The sequence below is a fragment of the Hemitrygon akajei genome, chromosome 8 (assembly GCF_048418815.1).
Source record: "Hemitrygon akajei chromosome 8, sHemAka1.3, whole genome shotgun sequence".
Classification (NCBI taxonomy): Eukaryota; Metazoa; Chordata; class Chondrichthyes; order Myliobatiformes; family Dasyatidae; genus Hemitrygon; species Hemitrygon akajei.
The window spans coordinates 49,125,100-49,142,690 of NC_133131.1; the positions used below are offsets into that span (position 1 = coordinate 49,125,100).

At 41.5% G+C, this 17,591-nt stretch overlaps 2 protein-coding genes across 3 annotated transcripts in view; one reads left to right on the plus strand and one right to left on the minus strand.

Moving 5' to 3' along the window:
• rffl (ring finger and FYVE-like domain containing E3 ubiquitin protein ligase) overlaps positions 1-1,918 on the minus strand; it is a 48,386-nt gene extending 46,468 nt beyond the window's left edge. For both annotated transcript variants that reach the window (XM_073053815.1, XM_073053814.1), the window contains exon 1: positions 1,699-1,918. The gene's annotated coding sequence lies outside the window, so the exon portion shown is untranslated. The remainder of the gene's footprint in view (positions 1-1,698) is intronic.
• A 63-nt stretch (positions 1,919-1,981) lies between these two features.
• rfc2 (replication factor C (activator 1) 2) overlaps positions 1,982-17,591 on the plus strand; it is a 60,747-nt gene continuing 45,137 nt past the window's right edge. The window contains exons 1-2 of the mRNA XM_073053812.1: positions 1,982-2,113; positions 2,208-2,397. Coding sequence (XP_072909913.1) covers positions 2,258-2,397 — 140 coding nt within the window. The 5' untranslated portion in view covers positions 1,982-2,113; positions 2,208-2,257. The remainder of the gene's footprint in view (positions 2,114-2,207; positions 2,398-17,591) is intronic.

Sequence of the window (17,591 nt, forward strand, 5' to 3'; positions counted from 1 at the left end):
ATTGGTTTGCTTCAGCTTTTCAGTGTTTTCTTTCTCATGGCTGATTGGCAGGCGGGAGCTTTGATGCTACTGTTGCTGTTCTTTTCTGTGTCAGGGATCGTTATTGTTGCTGTTTTTTCTGCAGGGGAGGGTGGGGTATTTGATGTTATTGTTGCTGTTCTCTTTCTGCATGGGAAGGGGATGGGGGATTTTTGGGGTCTGTGAATTTTGTTTCTTTTCTTTTTCATGCCGGTTGGGGTGGGGTGGGGGGGGGGAGTGGAGTTGATGTCTTTTCTTTCATCAGCCCCCATGGTCTTTCTGTATTTCACTGCTATCTGGAGAAGACAAATATCAGAGCTGCTTTGTATATACTTGGACAATAAAATGGATTGAATCTTCGAATCAAAATTCGGAGCTCTCCCGACAACAGCGACAATCAAGTTCCCTGACAACAGCAACAAATCAAATCTCCCAACAATAGCAACAATCAAATGCAGACTACGAACCATGATCCCCGAAATCTTCGTAACTTACTACGAATTATTTTGTGTTTTCTATTTTTTGTTAATAACTTAGGCTGAAGTTATTTTGTTGTATTTATATGCTTAGCACTTCATTACCTGGACACTCAAACTGTTTGTCTCTGATCAACAGAGCAGTCCATTACACTGACAGTAGTCAAAACTGAGTGGAAGCTACTGGCATGATGAACACCACCAGAGATTGAAGACCTTTATTACTGTCTTAAATGCCAGTAGCGTAATGAGAAGTAAATAAGTCTTAAGTTAAAATTGCATCGTACTGATCTGTTAAAAGGATCAATGCAATACATTTTGAAAATAAGATGGAAGAAATTCATAACATGAAAATTTTCAAAATAATGTGATTCCTGTAGTAAATCAACCTAACTACTGAAGCATGAAGGCAACATTTTGTGCATCTTGTATTTGTTTATGTAGCAGGCCATCTCACTTGTTAGATTCCCTTGGTAATGCAATTGTATTTATAGACATTGAATTGCAAAAACAAACCACCTATTGTAACAACTGTTGGGTGGAATAAATTTAAACATCTAAAACAGGTTAATTTAACCAAGGAAAAACTCATCTATCATACACTACAAAATACTTCCCCCTTAAGTTTACTTTTTATTACGAAATACATTAATTTTAAACACAACACAACCCTTCAATAAGGTAAGGCTTACTGACAATTCAGCTGAAAAGATTAGCACCAAATAAAAGCCGACAACTTGCCAAACAGATTTAACTTCCGTCAGGGTTTAGAGTACACCTTCCAAACCAAACATGAAGACTTTTACTCTTGTTATGTTAAATACTCATAGTCAAGAAATACCCGGAAATATATCTTTAACTCAACTGGCAGCAACTATCTTCAGAGTTCCAACAATTCACTATACAAAGAGGAAACATCATCGACCACATTATTCTTTACTTAGAATAATAGCAATACTAAACTCAAATGTTATATTTACAAAATGTACAGTAGGCTGAACGCTAATTCAAGTTTTAGCAAGGAGAAGGTATTAGGGAATTAAGTTAAGGCGTGTTTTGACAGTATGGCTGGTATTTGGAAAGGAGAGAGGTATGTTTTAGGTAAACTCCAGTGCAGGTTAGCCTCTCTCTGTGGCACGTACACCATTAAAGCACACATATTAATACTAATACAGTACTAGTATAGTGTCAGCTACTTCCTTACCCACAGAGCTTTCCTGCGTTCCTCTCCCAAAACTTTTCCTTACTTCGTTTCATCGGCAGCGCCAGACTACAACGGTAAACATGCTGGGAACTAAAACAGGCGGGAGCCGACCGAGGCGAGAAGAGAGTAAAGCCAGCGGAACGACGGAAGAGGAGCGACGAGCCCGTACTCAGTGCCTCGCCAGACCTTCCGCCTGAGACTCCAACCGCCCCGCCGCCGCTCGCGCTCGCCCCCGCCGTGGACGCGCGCGCCCGGCGCCCTGGCGCTGGAGGTCTCTCCCGCACAGAGAGACGCGGGGATACTCTTGACGCTGCGCTGAGGTATCGTTGATTAAAAAAAAACTGGCGTAAACCGCGCCTCCTAAAGCAGGAGCAATCCGATGAAACAGGATTAACGTAAAATATGAGAACTCAAGGTATAAAATATAGTCATTGTTGATGTATATCTAAAGAGTCTGTTTCAGTTAAATACAACTAATCACGCGCTCTGTTACGTATTTCCCGAAACAGTGACGCCCATGCCGTGGTGACGTAACGCACGTTGCGCGGGAACTGTCGACATGGAGACGGCGAACGGTGCGGAGCCGGGAGTTGGTAATGGGCACGGGCGGGAGCCGGAGCCGGAGCCCGAGGCGAGCGGGAGCGGGAGCTCTGCGGCTCGAACTTCATCCACCGGTGGTGCTGCGTACGAGCTTCCCTGGTGAGCGATCATCCGTGCAGCATGTTGTAATGGGGTTCAGGCACCGGCCGGCTTTGGCAATGTAAACTCCCCTAACGGGGCGGGTGGTCAGGCAGCCCTTCCCGGGTGAGGAATACTCCATTTCTGGGTGATTGATAAAGGCCACTTTTGAGCCAGAGTTTTATGTACCGTTTGGAATGATCTTCCTCTAACTCGAGCCAGGAGTCAATGAGTCTTCAGGGAGACTGTGAGCGCATCAGTGAATTGTTTCCTCTGTCTACCTATGTTAATTTTATGTTATGAAAACGATTGTGTTGTTGCTGCAAAGTGTTGGTTGTCTTGTCACTTATATCTTGAGTATATATGACAAGGCCAATGAACTTGAATCTGAACACCTGGTAGTTCAGTATATACCGACTCAGTCCTGAAGAAGGGTCTCGGCCCGAAACGTCGACTATCTGTTCATATCCTTAGATGCTGCCGGCTTGCTGAGTTACTCCAGCATTTTGTGTCTGTTGCTTTGGATTTCCAGCATCTGCTTTATCTAGTTGGGTATATAGTTGTCTGTTTCTGGAGTTAGCTTCTGTTGCCAATTTGATAGTAACTGGAACTTAAGTTATGGAATGTTAGCTGGGGGAGGGTATTGACGTTGGTTTACTTATTTTTTCGATGAATTTGAATGGGTTTGAGGTGACATTGTTGGTTGAAATGTCTACTGTAAATAATCCAAATCATAGAAGCATTTGTGAGACCATGAATCATCAGTAGGCCTTGCTTTGTGCAGGTCTGACATTTTTATTGTACTATTTATTAATAAACCTTTTCAGAAATACTTGGAGAAGGCTATACTGTCTTTGTACACTATTCTACTATTCAATACGTTGACTTGGTGCATTCTGACAGACTACATCGCCAGCTGGTAAGAGATATGGGGGTGGGGGGGGGCTACTGCACAGGATCAAAGTAAGTTGGGAAAGTTGTAAAATTAGCTCCATCATGGACACCAGCCTGTATGTCATCCAAGACATTTTAAAGGAGCGGTGCCTCAGGAAAGAGGTGTCAATCATTAAGAATCCTCTTCTCATTGTCACTGTCAGGAAGAAGTTACAAAAGCTTGAAAGCATGCACTCACAGTGATTCAGGAACAGTTTTTTTCCACTCGTCCATTCGATTTCTAAAAGGACACTGAACCCATGGACACTACCTCACTATTTTTTATTTTTGTTTTTGCACTACTTATTTAATTACACACACACTCTCACACACACACACACACACACACACACACACACACACACACACACACACACACACACACACACACACACACACTTGTGTTTTTCTATATTTATCATATATTGTACTGCTGCCCCAAAGTTAAGAAATTCTACGACATATGCCGGTGATATTAAACCTGATTCTGCAGAAGTAGGCTACTGGCTTCCTCAAGCCTGGTGTGATGCTGAGATTTGATTATGAATATGGCTGAGATCTCCCATACTTCATCTCCTTTCTGTGATAGTTCATTATTACCCTCAAGGCCCTGATCTTGCCAAAGTTTATCTATGTCTTTAAAAATCTAGCCTCCACATCCCTTTGGCATTGGGAGTTCTGGGGATTCACTACTCTGTGAAAAGAAATCTCCACACACCTCAGTTTTAACTGACTGTCTTGTCTTGTAACTATGCCTCCTGGTTTGAAATTCTCCCATTAGGGACATTGTATTTTGTATATTACAATAAGATCACTCCTCATTCTTCTCAGCTTCAAGGAGTATAGATCCAACTTCTTCAGCCACTTATGATAATACACCATATTCCTGTCTGATTTCCTTCCACCCCTACAGAGTCTCAAAATTGACTTGGGTCTGCAATATTCTGAACATTTGAGAATCTAAAACTGGATAAAGAATAAACTCCAGAGTTTAATAAAGTAGTTCCAAGTTGGTTCAGTTATTGAACTATTATCCTGAAACCCTGTTTCCTAATTTGAGGCTCTCCTGCTAGAGGAAACAGCAGCTCTCAATCCATCTTGGATTTCTCACCGCTTAGCTGAATGCCTGTTTTACTCTGTCTCATTTGACTGATGTCAAGGAGTTATTTCTCCCCATAGTTAGAGAAGCATTGACAGAAATGCAGATTTCATTTCCAAGGGTGGAATTCTTTACTGTAGAGAATTTGAGACAGACATACTTTATTGATCCTGAGGGAAATTGGGTTTTGTACAGTCGCACCAACCAAGAATAGTGTAGAAATATAGCAATATAAAACCATAAATAATAATAAGTAAATAATGCCAAATGGAAATAAGTCCAGGACCAGCCTATTGGCTCAGGGTGTCTGACATTCCGAGGGAGGAATTGTAAAGTTTGATGGCCACAGGCAGGAATGACTTCTTATGATGCTCAGTGTTGCATCTTGGTGGAATGAGTCTCTGGCTGAATGTACTCCTGTGCCTAGCCAGTACATTATGGAGTGGATGGGAGTCATTGTCCAAGATGGCATGCAACTTGGACAGCATCCTCTTTTCAGACACCACTGTCAGAGAGTCCAGTTCCACCCCCACAACATCACTAGCCTTACGAATAAGTTTGTTGATTCTGTTGGCATCTGCTACCCTCAGCCTGCTGCTCCAGCACACAACAGCAAACGTGAAAGCACTGACCACCACAGAGTCGTAGAACATCCTCAGCATCGTCCGGCAGATGTTAAAGGACCTCAGTCTCCTCAGGAAATGGAGATGGCTCTGACCCTTCTTGTAGACAGCCTCAGTGTTCTTTGACCAGTCCAGTTTATTGTCAATTCGTATCCCCAGGTATTTGTAATCCTCCACCATGTCCACACTGACCCCTTGGATGGAAACAGGGGTCACCGGTGCCTTAGCCCTCCTCAAGTCCACCACCAGCTCCTTAGTCTTTTTCACATTAAGCTGCAGATGACTCTGCTCACACCATGTGACAAATTTCCCACTGTAGCCCTGTACTCAGCCTCATCTCCCTTGCTGATGCATCCAATTATGGCAGAGTCATCAGAAAACTTCTGAAGATGGCAAGACTCTGGACTATGTTGGAATAAGGAGTTCTGGGAACAGGTGGGAAAGTGGAGCTGAACAAAGTGAGATCCACCATCATCTAATTAAACATCTGCTGTGGATAAACTTGAGTTGAAAGTCCACCCACACCATTTTTTTAAATATGAAAATTATGATAAATTCTCTCTTCTCATAATCAATCTAGTCCATATATGTTGCGCCAAAACAAATTTATGTTTTCTTGGGTAAAGAGACAAAAAATATTTATTCTCCCTCCCTGACTTTTTAATTCTGGCTTCCGCCCCCTTCCTTTCCAGTCCTGATAAAGGGCCTGGGTTTGAAATGTCTGTTTATTTCCCTCCATGGATGATCCCTGAGTTGCTGAGTTCCTCCAGCATTTTTGTGTTGATCAAAAACACAATTTAATCCATTTTGCTCGGTGTAGTTTTGCCAAAACAATGTTGAATTGAAATAATGTATCTTTTTGGACTTTATTCTTCTTGCAATAAAGGCCCATGTACTATTAAAATTGGTGTGCTAGTCATATTTACAAAAAGCACTACTGGATTTTTTTGTAATAGATTTTATAAGTACAGGAGTAGGATTGAGGTTAGTAATCCCTTGTACCTTTTTGTGTAGTAAGCAGCTTCCCAAAGGTGATTCACAAGGACATTGTCAAATATTGACTTCATATCACACAAGAATGGACTTTAATGAAGTCATTTGACAGCAGGTTAATGCAAGAAATATTTTAAAGTTGTAAAGAAGGGTTCAAAAATTTAAAAAATGATAAATATGGTCAAATTAAGAGTATTATTTAAATAAACTTCCTGTGTATCAGCCAGTTTTGTGGTTTTGTATGGCAGGTGTTGTTCTCCTCACACTTCTGGTTGTTTTTTGTCAAGCCACTCCTCCAGCTCATGGCTTCTTCGATGGGCCGCGGCGACTGTCTCGGATCTTGCTGAAAGGGCACGTTTGGACCAGGTGGAGGATGCCCTGGGTTGGGACACCACAGAGACAAGCTGTGGTTTGTCGGGCGCCCCATTGGTATAATATCTTTTGGCCTGTCGACTTCAGAGTCTATTTGCAGCTGTCCAGTTTTCTCTGGAGTGAGGTGGGTTTGTCGATCAGATCTCTGGTGGGGGGGGGGGGAGGTGTGGGATGGCATGTTGGTATGCCAGTATTAGTGCCATTCTGTGTGTTTGTCATAGGAGTCGAGGTTTTTCAAGTTGTAGAAAGGTTTTCAGGATTTGAGTAGGGAAGTTGGAGGAGCTTTTTCGATGAATTTATGAACTGGAATTTTGCAGGGCATATTTTGGATATGCTTGTGGAATTTTGCTGAATCTGCTCTTCTACACTCCGGGGGTGCTGCTGCACTCATTGTTGGGATCCTTTGGCCAGGTGTGGATTTTAGAGTTCCTGAGATTATTTTCATAGAAGTATCGATGATTCTTGTGTGAAAACTTCTCTCCCAGGTGGGTGCGCAATATTCGATGACTGAGAAACATAGTGCACGGCTAGATGATCATAGGTTAGTACCCCATTCGGTTCCTGCTGACTTCCTGATCATGACTGGTGATAAGTGTAGACTGGATATAGATGTTAAATTATTAATTGGCTAATAATATTTAATTATGATTTAATGTCTATTATGATTTCGTCTGCTTTTCCCCTTAGCCCTTCATTCCCTTATTGGCCTTGAATATGCTCAATGACTTGGCTTCCACAGTTGTCTGGAATAAAGTTTACAATGATTTACAATAATCTGAATGAAGAAATTGCTCAAATCCTTATGATTAATCAAAAACTAAAACTCCAGTCCTAGATTTTTTAAAATTTGGATTCAAGCAAGGCCTTTGACAGGGTCCCATATTACAGGCTACTCTGGAAGATTATATCAAATGGGATCTAGGAAGGGGAGGGGAGGGTAGAGAGAGAATTGACTTGATGTAGAGAGTGATCATTGGAAGTTCTTTCTTGGATTGGAGGCCTGTAACTGAAGTGCCATGGGGTCAGCGCTGGAACCTTTGTCATACATTATTATGTAAAGGCTATTGATGTGAATTTGCAAAGCGTAGTTAGTAAGTTCACAGGTGATACTAAAATAGTTAGTGAAGAAGATGATCAAAAATTACAGGGGCATCTTGATCAGCTAGATAAGTGGGCCAAAGATTGGCAAATGATATGTGTGAAGTGTGGCATTTTGGGAATTCAAACCAGACTAGGACTCGCTCATTGAATGGTCAGGCCCTAGGGAGTGTTGTAGACAGGGGATCTAGAAGTATAAGAATATCGTTTGCTGTAACTGACATCATGGCCAGACAAGTTGGCAAAGAAGACATTTAGCATGCTGGCCTTGTTTAGTCAGGGCACTGAGTATAGGGAACACGTGCTTGGAGGTGGAGGATATGGGTGAGGTCCCAAGTGAGCACATTGTGGAGGATAAGGAGATTACTGTGGATCATGCTAATTTGCTTTGGCATTCAAGATAAAGGAAGTAGTATGTGGTCTCTTGGATATTATGATGGATGTCCCAGGACTTGATGGGGTGTACCCTAGGTTATTGAGAGAGCCAAGAAATGGAATTGCTGGTTCCTTGACTAGTATATACATGTTCTCTCTAGCTACAGGCAAGCAAAGCCCTGGAGGACTGGCAAGCAGATAATGTTTTTATATTATTCAAGAAGGGAAATAGAGATAATCCTGGAAACTATAGACAGTGAGTATCACATCAATGGTAGGGAAATTACTGAAGAGGATTTAGGGGAATAGGATTCATGAGCAATTGGAAAACTTGTCCTAATTAGGAACAGTCGGCACAGTTTTTTTGCAGGACAATTGTGTGTTACTAGCTTGATTTGAGTCTTTCAAGAAGGCGACGAAGATGTTTGATGAAGGTAGAGCTGCCCTGTCTCCCTTTCTCTTCACCACCTACACCTCGGACTTCAACTACTGCACAGAGTCTTGCCATCTTCAGAAGTTTTCTGATGACTCTGCCATAGTTGGATGCATCAGCAAGGGAGATGAGGCTGAGTACAGGGCTACAGTGGGAAACTTTTATCACATGGTGTGAGCAGAATCATCTGCAGCTTAATGTGAAAAAGACTGAGGAGCTGGTGGTGGACTTGAGGAGGGCTAAGGCACCAGGGACCCCTGTTTCCATCCAAGGGGTCAGTGTGGACATGGTGGAGGATTACAAATACCTGGGGATACGAATTGACAATAAACTGGACTGGTCAAAGAACACTGAGGCTGTCTACAAGAAGGGTCAGAGCCATCTCTATTTCCTGAGGAGACTGAGGTCCTTTAACATCTGCCTGAGGATGTTCTACGAGGCTGTGGTGGCCAGTGCTATCATGTTTGCTGTTGTGTGCTGGGGCAGCAGGCTGAGGGTAGCAGACACCAACAGAATCAACAAACTCATTCGTAAGGCCAGTGATGTTATGGGGGTGGAACTGGACTCTGTTGGTGGTGTCTGAAAAGAGGATGCTGTCCAAGTTGCGTGCCATCTTGGACAATGACTCCCATCCACTCCATAATATACTGGTTAGGCACAGGAGTACATTCAGCCAGAGACTCATTCCACCGAGATGCAACACTGAGCATCATAGGAAGTCATTCCTGCCTGTGGCCATCAAACTTTACAACTCCTCCCTCGGAGTGTCAGACACCCTGAGCCAATAGGCTGGTCCTGGACTTATTTCCACTTGGCATGATTAACTTATTATTTAATTATTTATGGTTTTATATTGCTATATTTCTACACTATTCTTGGTGCGGCTGTAACGAAACCCAATTTCCCTCGGGATCAATAAAGTATGTCTGTCTGTATATGGATTTTAGTAAGGCATTTGACAAGGTCCTTTATGGGAGGCTTATTCTGAAGGTTATGATGCCTGGGATCCACAATGAATTGGCTGTTTAGTTTCACAATTGGCTTGTGCATTGAAGATAGGTATTGATAGATGGGGCTTATTCTGGCTGGAGGTCAGCCAGAATGTACCACAGGTATCTGTACTGGGACCTATGCTTGTGATATAAATGACAGAATGAAAATATAGATGGGAGAGTTAGTAAGTTTGCGGGTAATACAAAGATTAGTGTTGTTTTGTATAGTGTAGAAGACTAGTGAAGGAATGCAGTGGGATATAGATCAGTTGGAGTAATGCGTGATGTAATTTAACCCAACCAATGGTGAAATATTGCACCTTGGGAGATCAAATGTAAAAGCAATATGCTGTTAACATCAAGACTCTTAATAGTGTTGATAAGCAGAGGGATCTTGGCATCCAAATTCATAACTGCCTGAAATCGCCTATATAAGTTAATAGAGTGGTAAAGCAGGCATGTGTCGTGCTTGCCTTTTCTAGTCAAGGAATTGAGTTCAAGAGTCCGGAAGTTAGTTACAGCTTTATAAAATTCTAGCTAAGCTGCATCTGGAGTATTGCATTCAATTCTAGTTGCCCCGTTTTAGGAAGGTTGTTGAGGCCATATAGACGGTGCAAAAGAGGTTTACCAGGATGCTTTCTGGATTGGAGGGCATGTGCTATAATGAGAGGTTGAACAGACTTGAGTTGTTTTCTCTGGAGTGATGGAAGCTGAGGGGAGATCTGATAGAGGTTTATAAGAGTATGAGAGATGTAGAAAGAGTATGTTGCCAGTATCTTTTTTCTAATGTTAAAATGTTTGATAAAGAACGTATGCCTTTAAGGTCAGAAGAGTTAAGTTCAAAGGAGAAACATGAATGGTGGGTGCCTGGAATATGCCTGGGTGGAAGTGGAGACAAACCGCTGTTCAAGCGGCTGTAAGGTGAGCATATGAATGTGTGGGAAATGGAAGGATGTAGGCACCCTATAGACAGAAGGGATTACTTGGGCATTTGATTACTAATTTAATTAGTGGGCAATATTGTGGGCCAGAGGACCTGTTCCTTTACTATACTATAGTACAAGATGCTGGTGAGACTGCACTTGAGGTATTGTGCTCAGTTGCCCTGTTGTAGGACAGACATCAAACTGGAAAGATTTACGCAGGTCAGTGAATCTGTAAATGTCATATATACTGAGGTACAGGGAAAACTTGTCTTGCACATTGTCCCCAGGAGGTCATTTCATTATGACAGTGTGTTGAGGTAGTACAAGGTACAGCACAGGGACAAACACTTCAGTTCACTATGTCTGTAGTGACCATGATGCCAATCTGACTAATCCCATCTGTCTGCATGTGGTCTGTATTCCTCTATTCTCTGCTTATTCATGTGTCTAAACAATTTTAATAATATATGACTAGATTAGATTTAAAGTGCTCGGTAATTGGATCCTTGATTTCCTCACTTGCAGACCCAGTCAGTGTGGATTGCCAGCAACAACTCCTCCAGTCTCCATCAACACAGGTGCACCACAAGGCTGTCATTACACCTATGACTGTGTAACTAAGCACAGCTCCAAAACCATATTTAAGTTTGCTGATGACTCCACTGTTGTTGGCCAAATCAGCAGATAGAAGGGTAATTGAAAATCTTGAGTGGTGCCAGAACAACAACCTCTTATTCAATGTCAGCAAGACCAAAGAACTGATTATTGACACATGAAACCGGATGTCCATGAGCCAGTCCTCAACTGGGAATCAGAAGTGAAGAGGGTCAGCAACTTTAAATTCCTTGGTGTTATCATTCCAGAGGACCCATAAGTGCAATTATGAATAAAACATAGCAGTGGCTCTACTTCCTTAGAAATTTGCAGAGATTAGCATGACATCTAGAATTTGAAGAACTTCTATAGATGAGGGGTGGAGAGTATATTGACTGGCTGCATCACAGCCTAGTATGGAATCACCAATGCCCTTGAATGAAAAGTCGTATAAAAAGTTGTTCATACTACCCACTTCATCATGGGAAAAGCCCTCCTCACCGTTGTGCACATCTACATGGAGGGCTTCCACAGGAGAACAGCATCCATCATCAAGGACTCCTATCAACTAGGTCAATGCTCTCTTCTCACTGCTGCCATAAGGAAGAAGCTACAGGAGCCTCAGGACTCACATCACCAGGCTCAGGAACGGTTATTATCCCTCAACAATCAGGCTTGAAACAAAGGGGATAACTTCACTTGCCTCTTTACTGAACTGTTCCCACACATTACGGCTTACTTCCAAGGACTCTTCACCTAATGTTCTCTATTTATTGCTTATTTATAATTATTATTCTTTTTGTATTTGCACAGTTTGTTGTCTTTTGCACATTAGTTGTCTGTACTATTGGTGCGGTCTTTCATTGATTCTGTTATGGCTATTGGATTTATTGAGTATGCCTTCAAGAAAACAAATCTCAGGGTTATATGTGGTGACAAATGAGATACTTTATTAATAAATTTACCTTGAACTTTGAAGTAACTTGGCTTTCAAAATGACTGTAAATACCAAGATCTGCATCTGTGTTTAAGTATTTTTAAGGTGATCTCCCTCAGAGGCGATGTATGTCAGAGTTACATGGAATAAGATATCAAAACACAGAATAGAAAGTGCTGGGAAAAATATCAGCTGATCAGGCTTTATCTGTGCAAAACAGAAGTAGTTTTGATCAAGCATTATCTTGCAAGGGCGTTCTGTCAGACGTTCTTGCACCTCCCTCTATTGTTACATGTATGGATTAAAGAAGGTAGGATTGTTCTCCAATAAGGAAGGTATAAGGCTTAGTTTTGATATTAATGTAACGTGCTGTAATGGCTTCTCTAATGTTTCACTGCTCAGGCTAATGAAATGGCTTCTCTGTAATGTTCACTGCTGAGGTAACGGTTTCTCTGTAGCAGCAATGTTTGGGTTATGGCTGGAGATAACAGGACTGTGGTATGCATGTTAGCCAATCAGGACAGGGGACACCACGCAGCATCCGCCCAAATGAGATTTCTTAAGTTTGGCCAGGCCGGTGGTTATCACCCCCTATATTAAGTCGCTAGCCGAAGTGAGAGTTACACTAATGTTATACCCTGGTTCACATTTTTACTGCCATACTGTAGGTATTTCATTTCAGCAGTTCTGTAAGAGCAGTCTGTTCTGCTTTCAACATAGTTGGGTTATTGTTGAAGATGAGGGATGCTGAGGAATGTGTGTCCTCTGAGGAAGATGGTGGAACTGGGAGATTTTGTGAGGAACACTAAAGTTTTTTTTGCTTCAGCGGAAGGTGAAGAGAGAAGATGCTGGAGAAAACCGATCGTAGGATTTGACCCGGTGGGGGACTGTGATTCAATGCAGCAAGGTGTCGGGGTTCACTGAGGATCGGTGAATATGTGTGACTTTGGAAGAGTTGAGCTCCAAGTTGGGCACATTTAACTGTTTAATTATAATGGGCCCTTTTTATTTTTTTCTCTTTCCTAACCCTTAAGTTAAGATTCATAAATAAAATTTCTTCAATTATATGCAGTGTGTTGTCTTATTTTTTGGCACTGAGCTGTAACAGGGTAGCAAATTACACAGCATCCACACAAACTGAGGTTTGGGGTGGGAGAGCCGTCTCAATCTCGCGGGTTTGGCGGGACCGGAGTGTGTCTTCCCTAGACTTGTGCAGCCAAGGAAACCAGTGGGTTTTCACTAAGAAGAAACTGGACTGTTTATGGAGAAACTTTCACTGGCAGAAATTGGATAACATAAGAGGCATTGGGAGACATGATCAGCACACAAAATATTGCAGGAACTCAGCAGGTGAGATAGCATCTAAATGAAATTAACCATTGATGTTTGGGCTGAGATCTTACTTCAGGACTGGAAAGGAAGAGGTTTATGATAAGAGATTTTGCTTGAGCATAGTGCTGTTTAACAACTTCAAGTATTAATTTATAAAAGTTATTTGGGCTACTTTCCCAGCAGTATAGTCAGTGCTACATCTGACACAGTAAAGGAGGCATTCCTGTTGTCTATTGAAAGTTGGCTTCCATTCATTTTTTGCAGTCTACGGAATAATGTTTGCCAGTCAGAAACCTTCCCCATGTTATTTGAAGATGTATGCATTAATTCAGTGGGGAGTTAAAAAATTGAGTTTTAGAGACTGGGATAATGCTGATTATTTTTGAGCATCCAAGGTTATTCTGCATTATGTACTGAATTACTATCTAGTACACCTTGTTAAAGGTTATGATATAGAACTTGCAAGGGGAAATGAATAAATATAGATTGGAATAATCCTGCTGAAGGGACTCTGTCTGAAACATGGACTCTTTTCCATAGATGCTGCCTGCCCTGTTGAGTTCCTCCAGCATTTTGTGTGTGTTGCTTGGATGTGTCTCAGTTGAGAGTAACAAACTGACTCTGGATCGGATTGACCACTTAATTCCCAGTCCAAAAATGGAATTAAATATGTCCACATCTGAATTACCAGTAAAACAAAATGTAATATTTGAAAGGTATGTAAATATTGGTGTCACTTACATTCAACCTTTGAGATAATTTATATTGCACTGGATCCAGTGCCTCTCTTTCCCTTGAGTAGATCGTCACCAGGAAATCCCAGGCTAAATATAAATTGCCAGTGCTCAATACGACGAGTTGCCAAACAAGTCTTTGCAAACATTGTGCAGGACCTCTGTATAAACATAATGTGCTTGTTTTTTTTTCTGATGAATATATTCCTTCGTCAATAGCTTTTTCTTCTCTCCTCCCTCTCTATTCCCTCATTAAAAAGTCTTCGCTCCTTTAGCATTCCATGTTTTCTGTCACCTCTAATTCGTTGTGACTTTCTTGGGTCCAAGTTTATTGCAGAATGATGCAGTGTTACAATTAGTTTTGATCTAAATCTAAGTTACAGTAAAGTCTTTCAACTCCCTAGTATTGCACTATCCTGGCTGGAATACCTGTTACTTTATTGTTGGGTCAGAATTCCCTCCTTGACAGCATTGTGGATTCACCATCAGTCAATGCAGTGATTGCAATATTTCTATCAAAAAAAGTCCAAGAGAATCTTTTTGAAGCAGCTAGAAATTGGGAATAAATATAGCAGTCTGACCTTGTAGATTTGCCTAGATTTGATAGATATATTTAAAATTCTAAGCCTACTTGGGTCTGTCTCACCTTCCATTATGTAGGTGTCCTTTGATTTCTGATTTTTTTTTGCTATAGCACAATTGATTTATAGGAGTATTTGTCCCTACATCACTAAGCTTTCTTCACTGTAACAAAAATCCTTTATGTTAAACGGCAAAGGGAAGACTTGTATCAACGTTAGCAATAAGCAACAATAGCAATTGTGCTGAAGCTACATGCTATTCAGTGGACTGATCTTCATTAAATACAGGCTGGACCATCTTGATTAAGAGCCGATTAGCCATTTTACTGCTGCTGCTAGTAAAATGGTACCTCTGGAAATACGTGGTATGTTACAAAAGGAAGATGAAGAGGAAGGAAAAGATTAGGCAGAAGATCATAATCAAAGACATAGGCCCCTTCATTTAGTGAAGGAAAAAATGAGATTTTATGGCAAGATTTTAAAGAATGTGATTGGGAGATTGATGATGTGAAAGTGCCAATATGATCAAAGGCAGCCATGGCTGATATAAACATTTCCAAAAATGTGCATTGTGCATATTACTTGTTTGTATTGTAGATACTGTGATGGCAGAACATTTTTTGAAATGTGTTGAAATGAATCATGGGGAGAGTGCCTTCACTCCTGACAAGTTTAATATGGAAGAGATAGGGCTCTTTAGAAAGTGAATGTTCTCTCTGCATCCATCTCGGGAGATGAGGAAAGTGACCCAGGCTACAACAAATCCAAAGTCCATCGTGACCTTTTCCTTGGAGATTTTGTTGAGAGTGACCCTAAAGTGAAATATCTCTTAATCTTCCACTCAGAACCTGATTGTTCTGGAAGGTTAGTTAGGAAGGTTCAATCATTAGGTATTAATATTGAAGTAGTAAAATGGATTCAACAGTGACTGGATGGGAGATGCCGGAGAGTAGTGGTGGATAACTGTTTGTCAGGTTGGAGGCTGGTGACTAGTGGTGTGCCTCAGGGATCTGTACTAGATCCAATATTGTTTGTCATATCCATTAATGATCTGGATGATGGGGTGGTAAATTGGATTAGTAAGTATGCAGATGGTACTAAAAAAGGTGGCATTGTGGATAATGAAGTAGGTTTTCAAAGCTTGCAGAGAGATTTAGGCCAGTTAGAAGAGTGGGCTGAAAGATGGCAGATGGAGTTTAATGCTGATAAGTGTGAGGTGCTACATTTTGGTAGGAATAATCCAAATAGGACATACATGGTAAATGGTAGGGCATTGAAGAATGCAGTAGAACAGAGTGATCTAGGAATAGTGGTGCATAGTTCCCTGAAGGTGGAATCTCATGTGGATAGGGTGGTGAAGAAAGCTTTTGGTATGTTGGCCTTTATAAATCAGAGCATTGAGTATAGGAGTTGGGACGTAATGTTAAAATTGTACAAGGCATTGGTAAGGCCAAATTTGGAGTATTGTGTACAGTTCTGGTCACCGAATTATAGGAAAGATGTCAACAAAATAGAGAGAGTACAGAGGAGATTTACTACAATGTTACCTGGGTTTCAGCACCTAAGTTACAGGGAAAGGTTGAACAAGTTAGGTCTTTATTCTTTGGAGCATAGAAGGTTGAGGGGGGACTTGATAGAGGTATTTAAAATAATGAGGGGGATAGATAGATTTGACGTGGATAGGCTTTTTCCATTGAGAGTAGGGGAGATTCAAACAAGAGGACATGAGTTGTGAGTTGGGGGCAAAGTTTAGGGGTAACACAAGGGGGAATTTCTTTACTCGGAGAGTGGCAGCTGTGTGGAACGTGCTTCTAGTAGAAGTGGTAGAGGCAGGTTCGGTATTGTCATTTAAAGTAAAATTGGATAGGTATATGGACAGGAAAGGAATGGAGAGTTATGGGCTGAGTGCGGGTCAGTGCGACTAGGTGAGAGTAAGCGTTTGGCACGGACTAGAAGGGCCGAGATGGCCTGTTTCCATGTGTAATTGTTATATGGTACATGATTGATCTGAAGGATGTTCTAGTGCCAGACTTCCAATGGTGCAGTGCACTAACAAAAACAGTTTGGAGAATAATGCCAAACTTCCAAGATGATATCATGTTTTTCATTCATTCATTAATATTGTGCGAGGAACACCTTAACAATGGAGCCTTGTTCATGGTTGACGTTGCCCTAACAATCTGGTTGACAACAAGGGTTGACAGCATCTTTTTCCTCCCAACACTACTTTGTTGAAAATCATGGACCAGATTCTATGAGCAGGTCAAGGCTGTAGTGAATGATGCAGCATGTCATTTTGGAGAAATGACAATAATGAGCCTACTATTCAGTGATTTGGATGAGTGCAATATCAACCGTGCCATGCAATTAAACGCTTCCCTATCTTTTCTGTTCCTACCCCTCTCCAATGCTGTGGTAAAGGAGATAGAATTATGATCACTATCTCCAAAATGCTCTCCCACTGAGAGACAGGTTCATTTCCCAATACCAGATCAAGTATGGCCTCTCCTCTTGTAGGCTTATCTACATATTGTGTCAGGAAACCTTCCTGAACACACCTGACAAACTCCACCCCATCTAAACCCCTTGCTCTAGGGAGATGCCTATCAATATTGGGGAAATTAAAACCTTCCATCATGACAACTCTGTTATTAGTGCACCATATATGTTCTCCATATACTGGTATAATTATTTGATCCCTAGAGGGATTAACGTAATCCATGGCACGGTTGATATTGCACTCAAGTTCTTGTCTGATAGCTTCTTATTTCCCCTTACTACAATTCCTAATATCATCCCTCTCCCCCTTCTGCTTGTAGATGAGGGTTATGAAGCCTTCCCTTATGGAATCTGACATGCTGCCAACTTAAAGCACAGTGCTGTTGACTTCCAGCAGCTCTGGGCCTATCCAGTCCCATAGAGCAGAGTATAACTCAGCCGGTTCTCAGTCACTCATGAGAGTTCCATTAAAAGCAATGAAACCAATGGAGTCAGTCAGCTCCTCCAGGGTCAGTGATTGTTCCAGATCAGAGCACTGTGCTTTAAGTTGGCAGCATGTCAGATTCCATAAGGGAAGGCTTCATAACCCTCATCTACAAGCAGAAGGGGGAGAGGGATGATATTAGGAATTGTAGTAAGGGGAAATAAGAAGCTATCAGACAAGAACTTGGAAGCATAAATTGGGAACCATTTC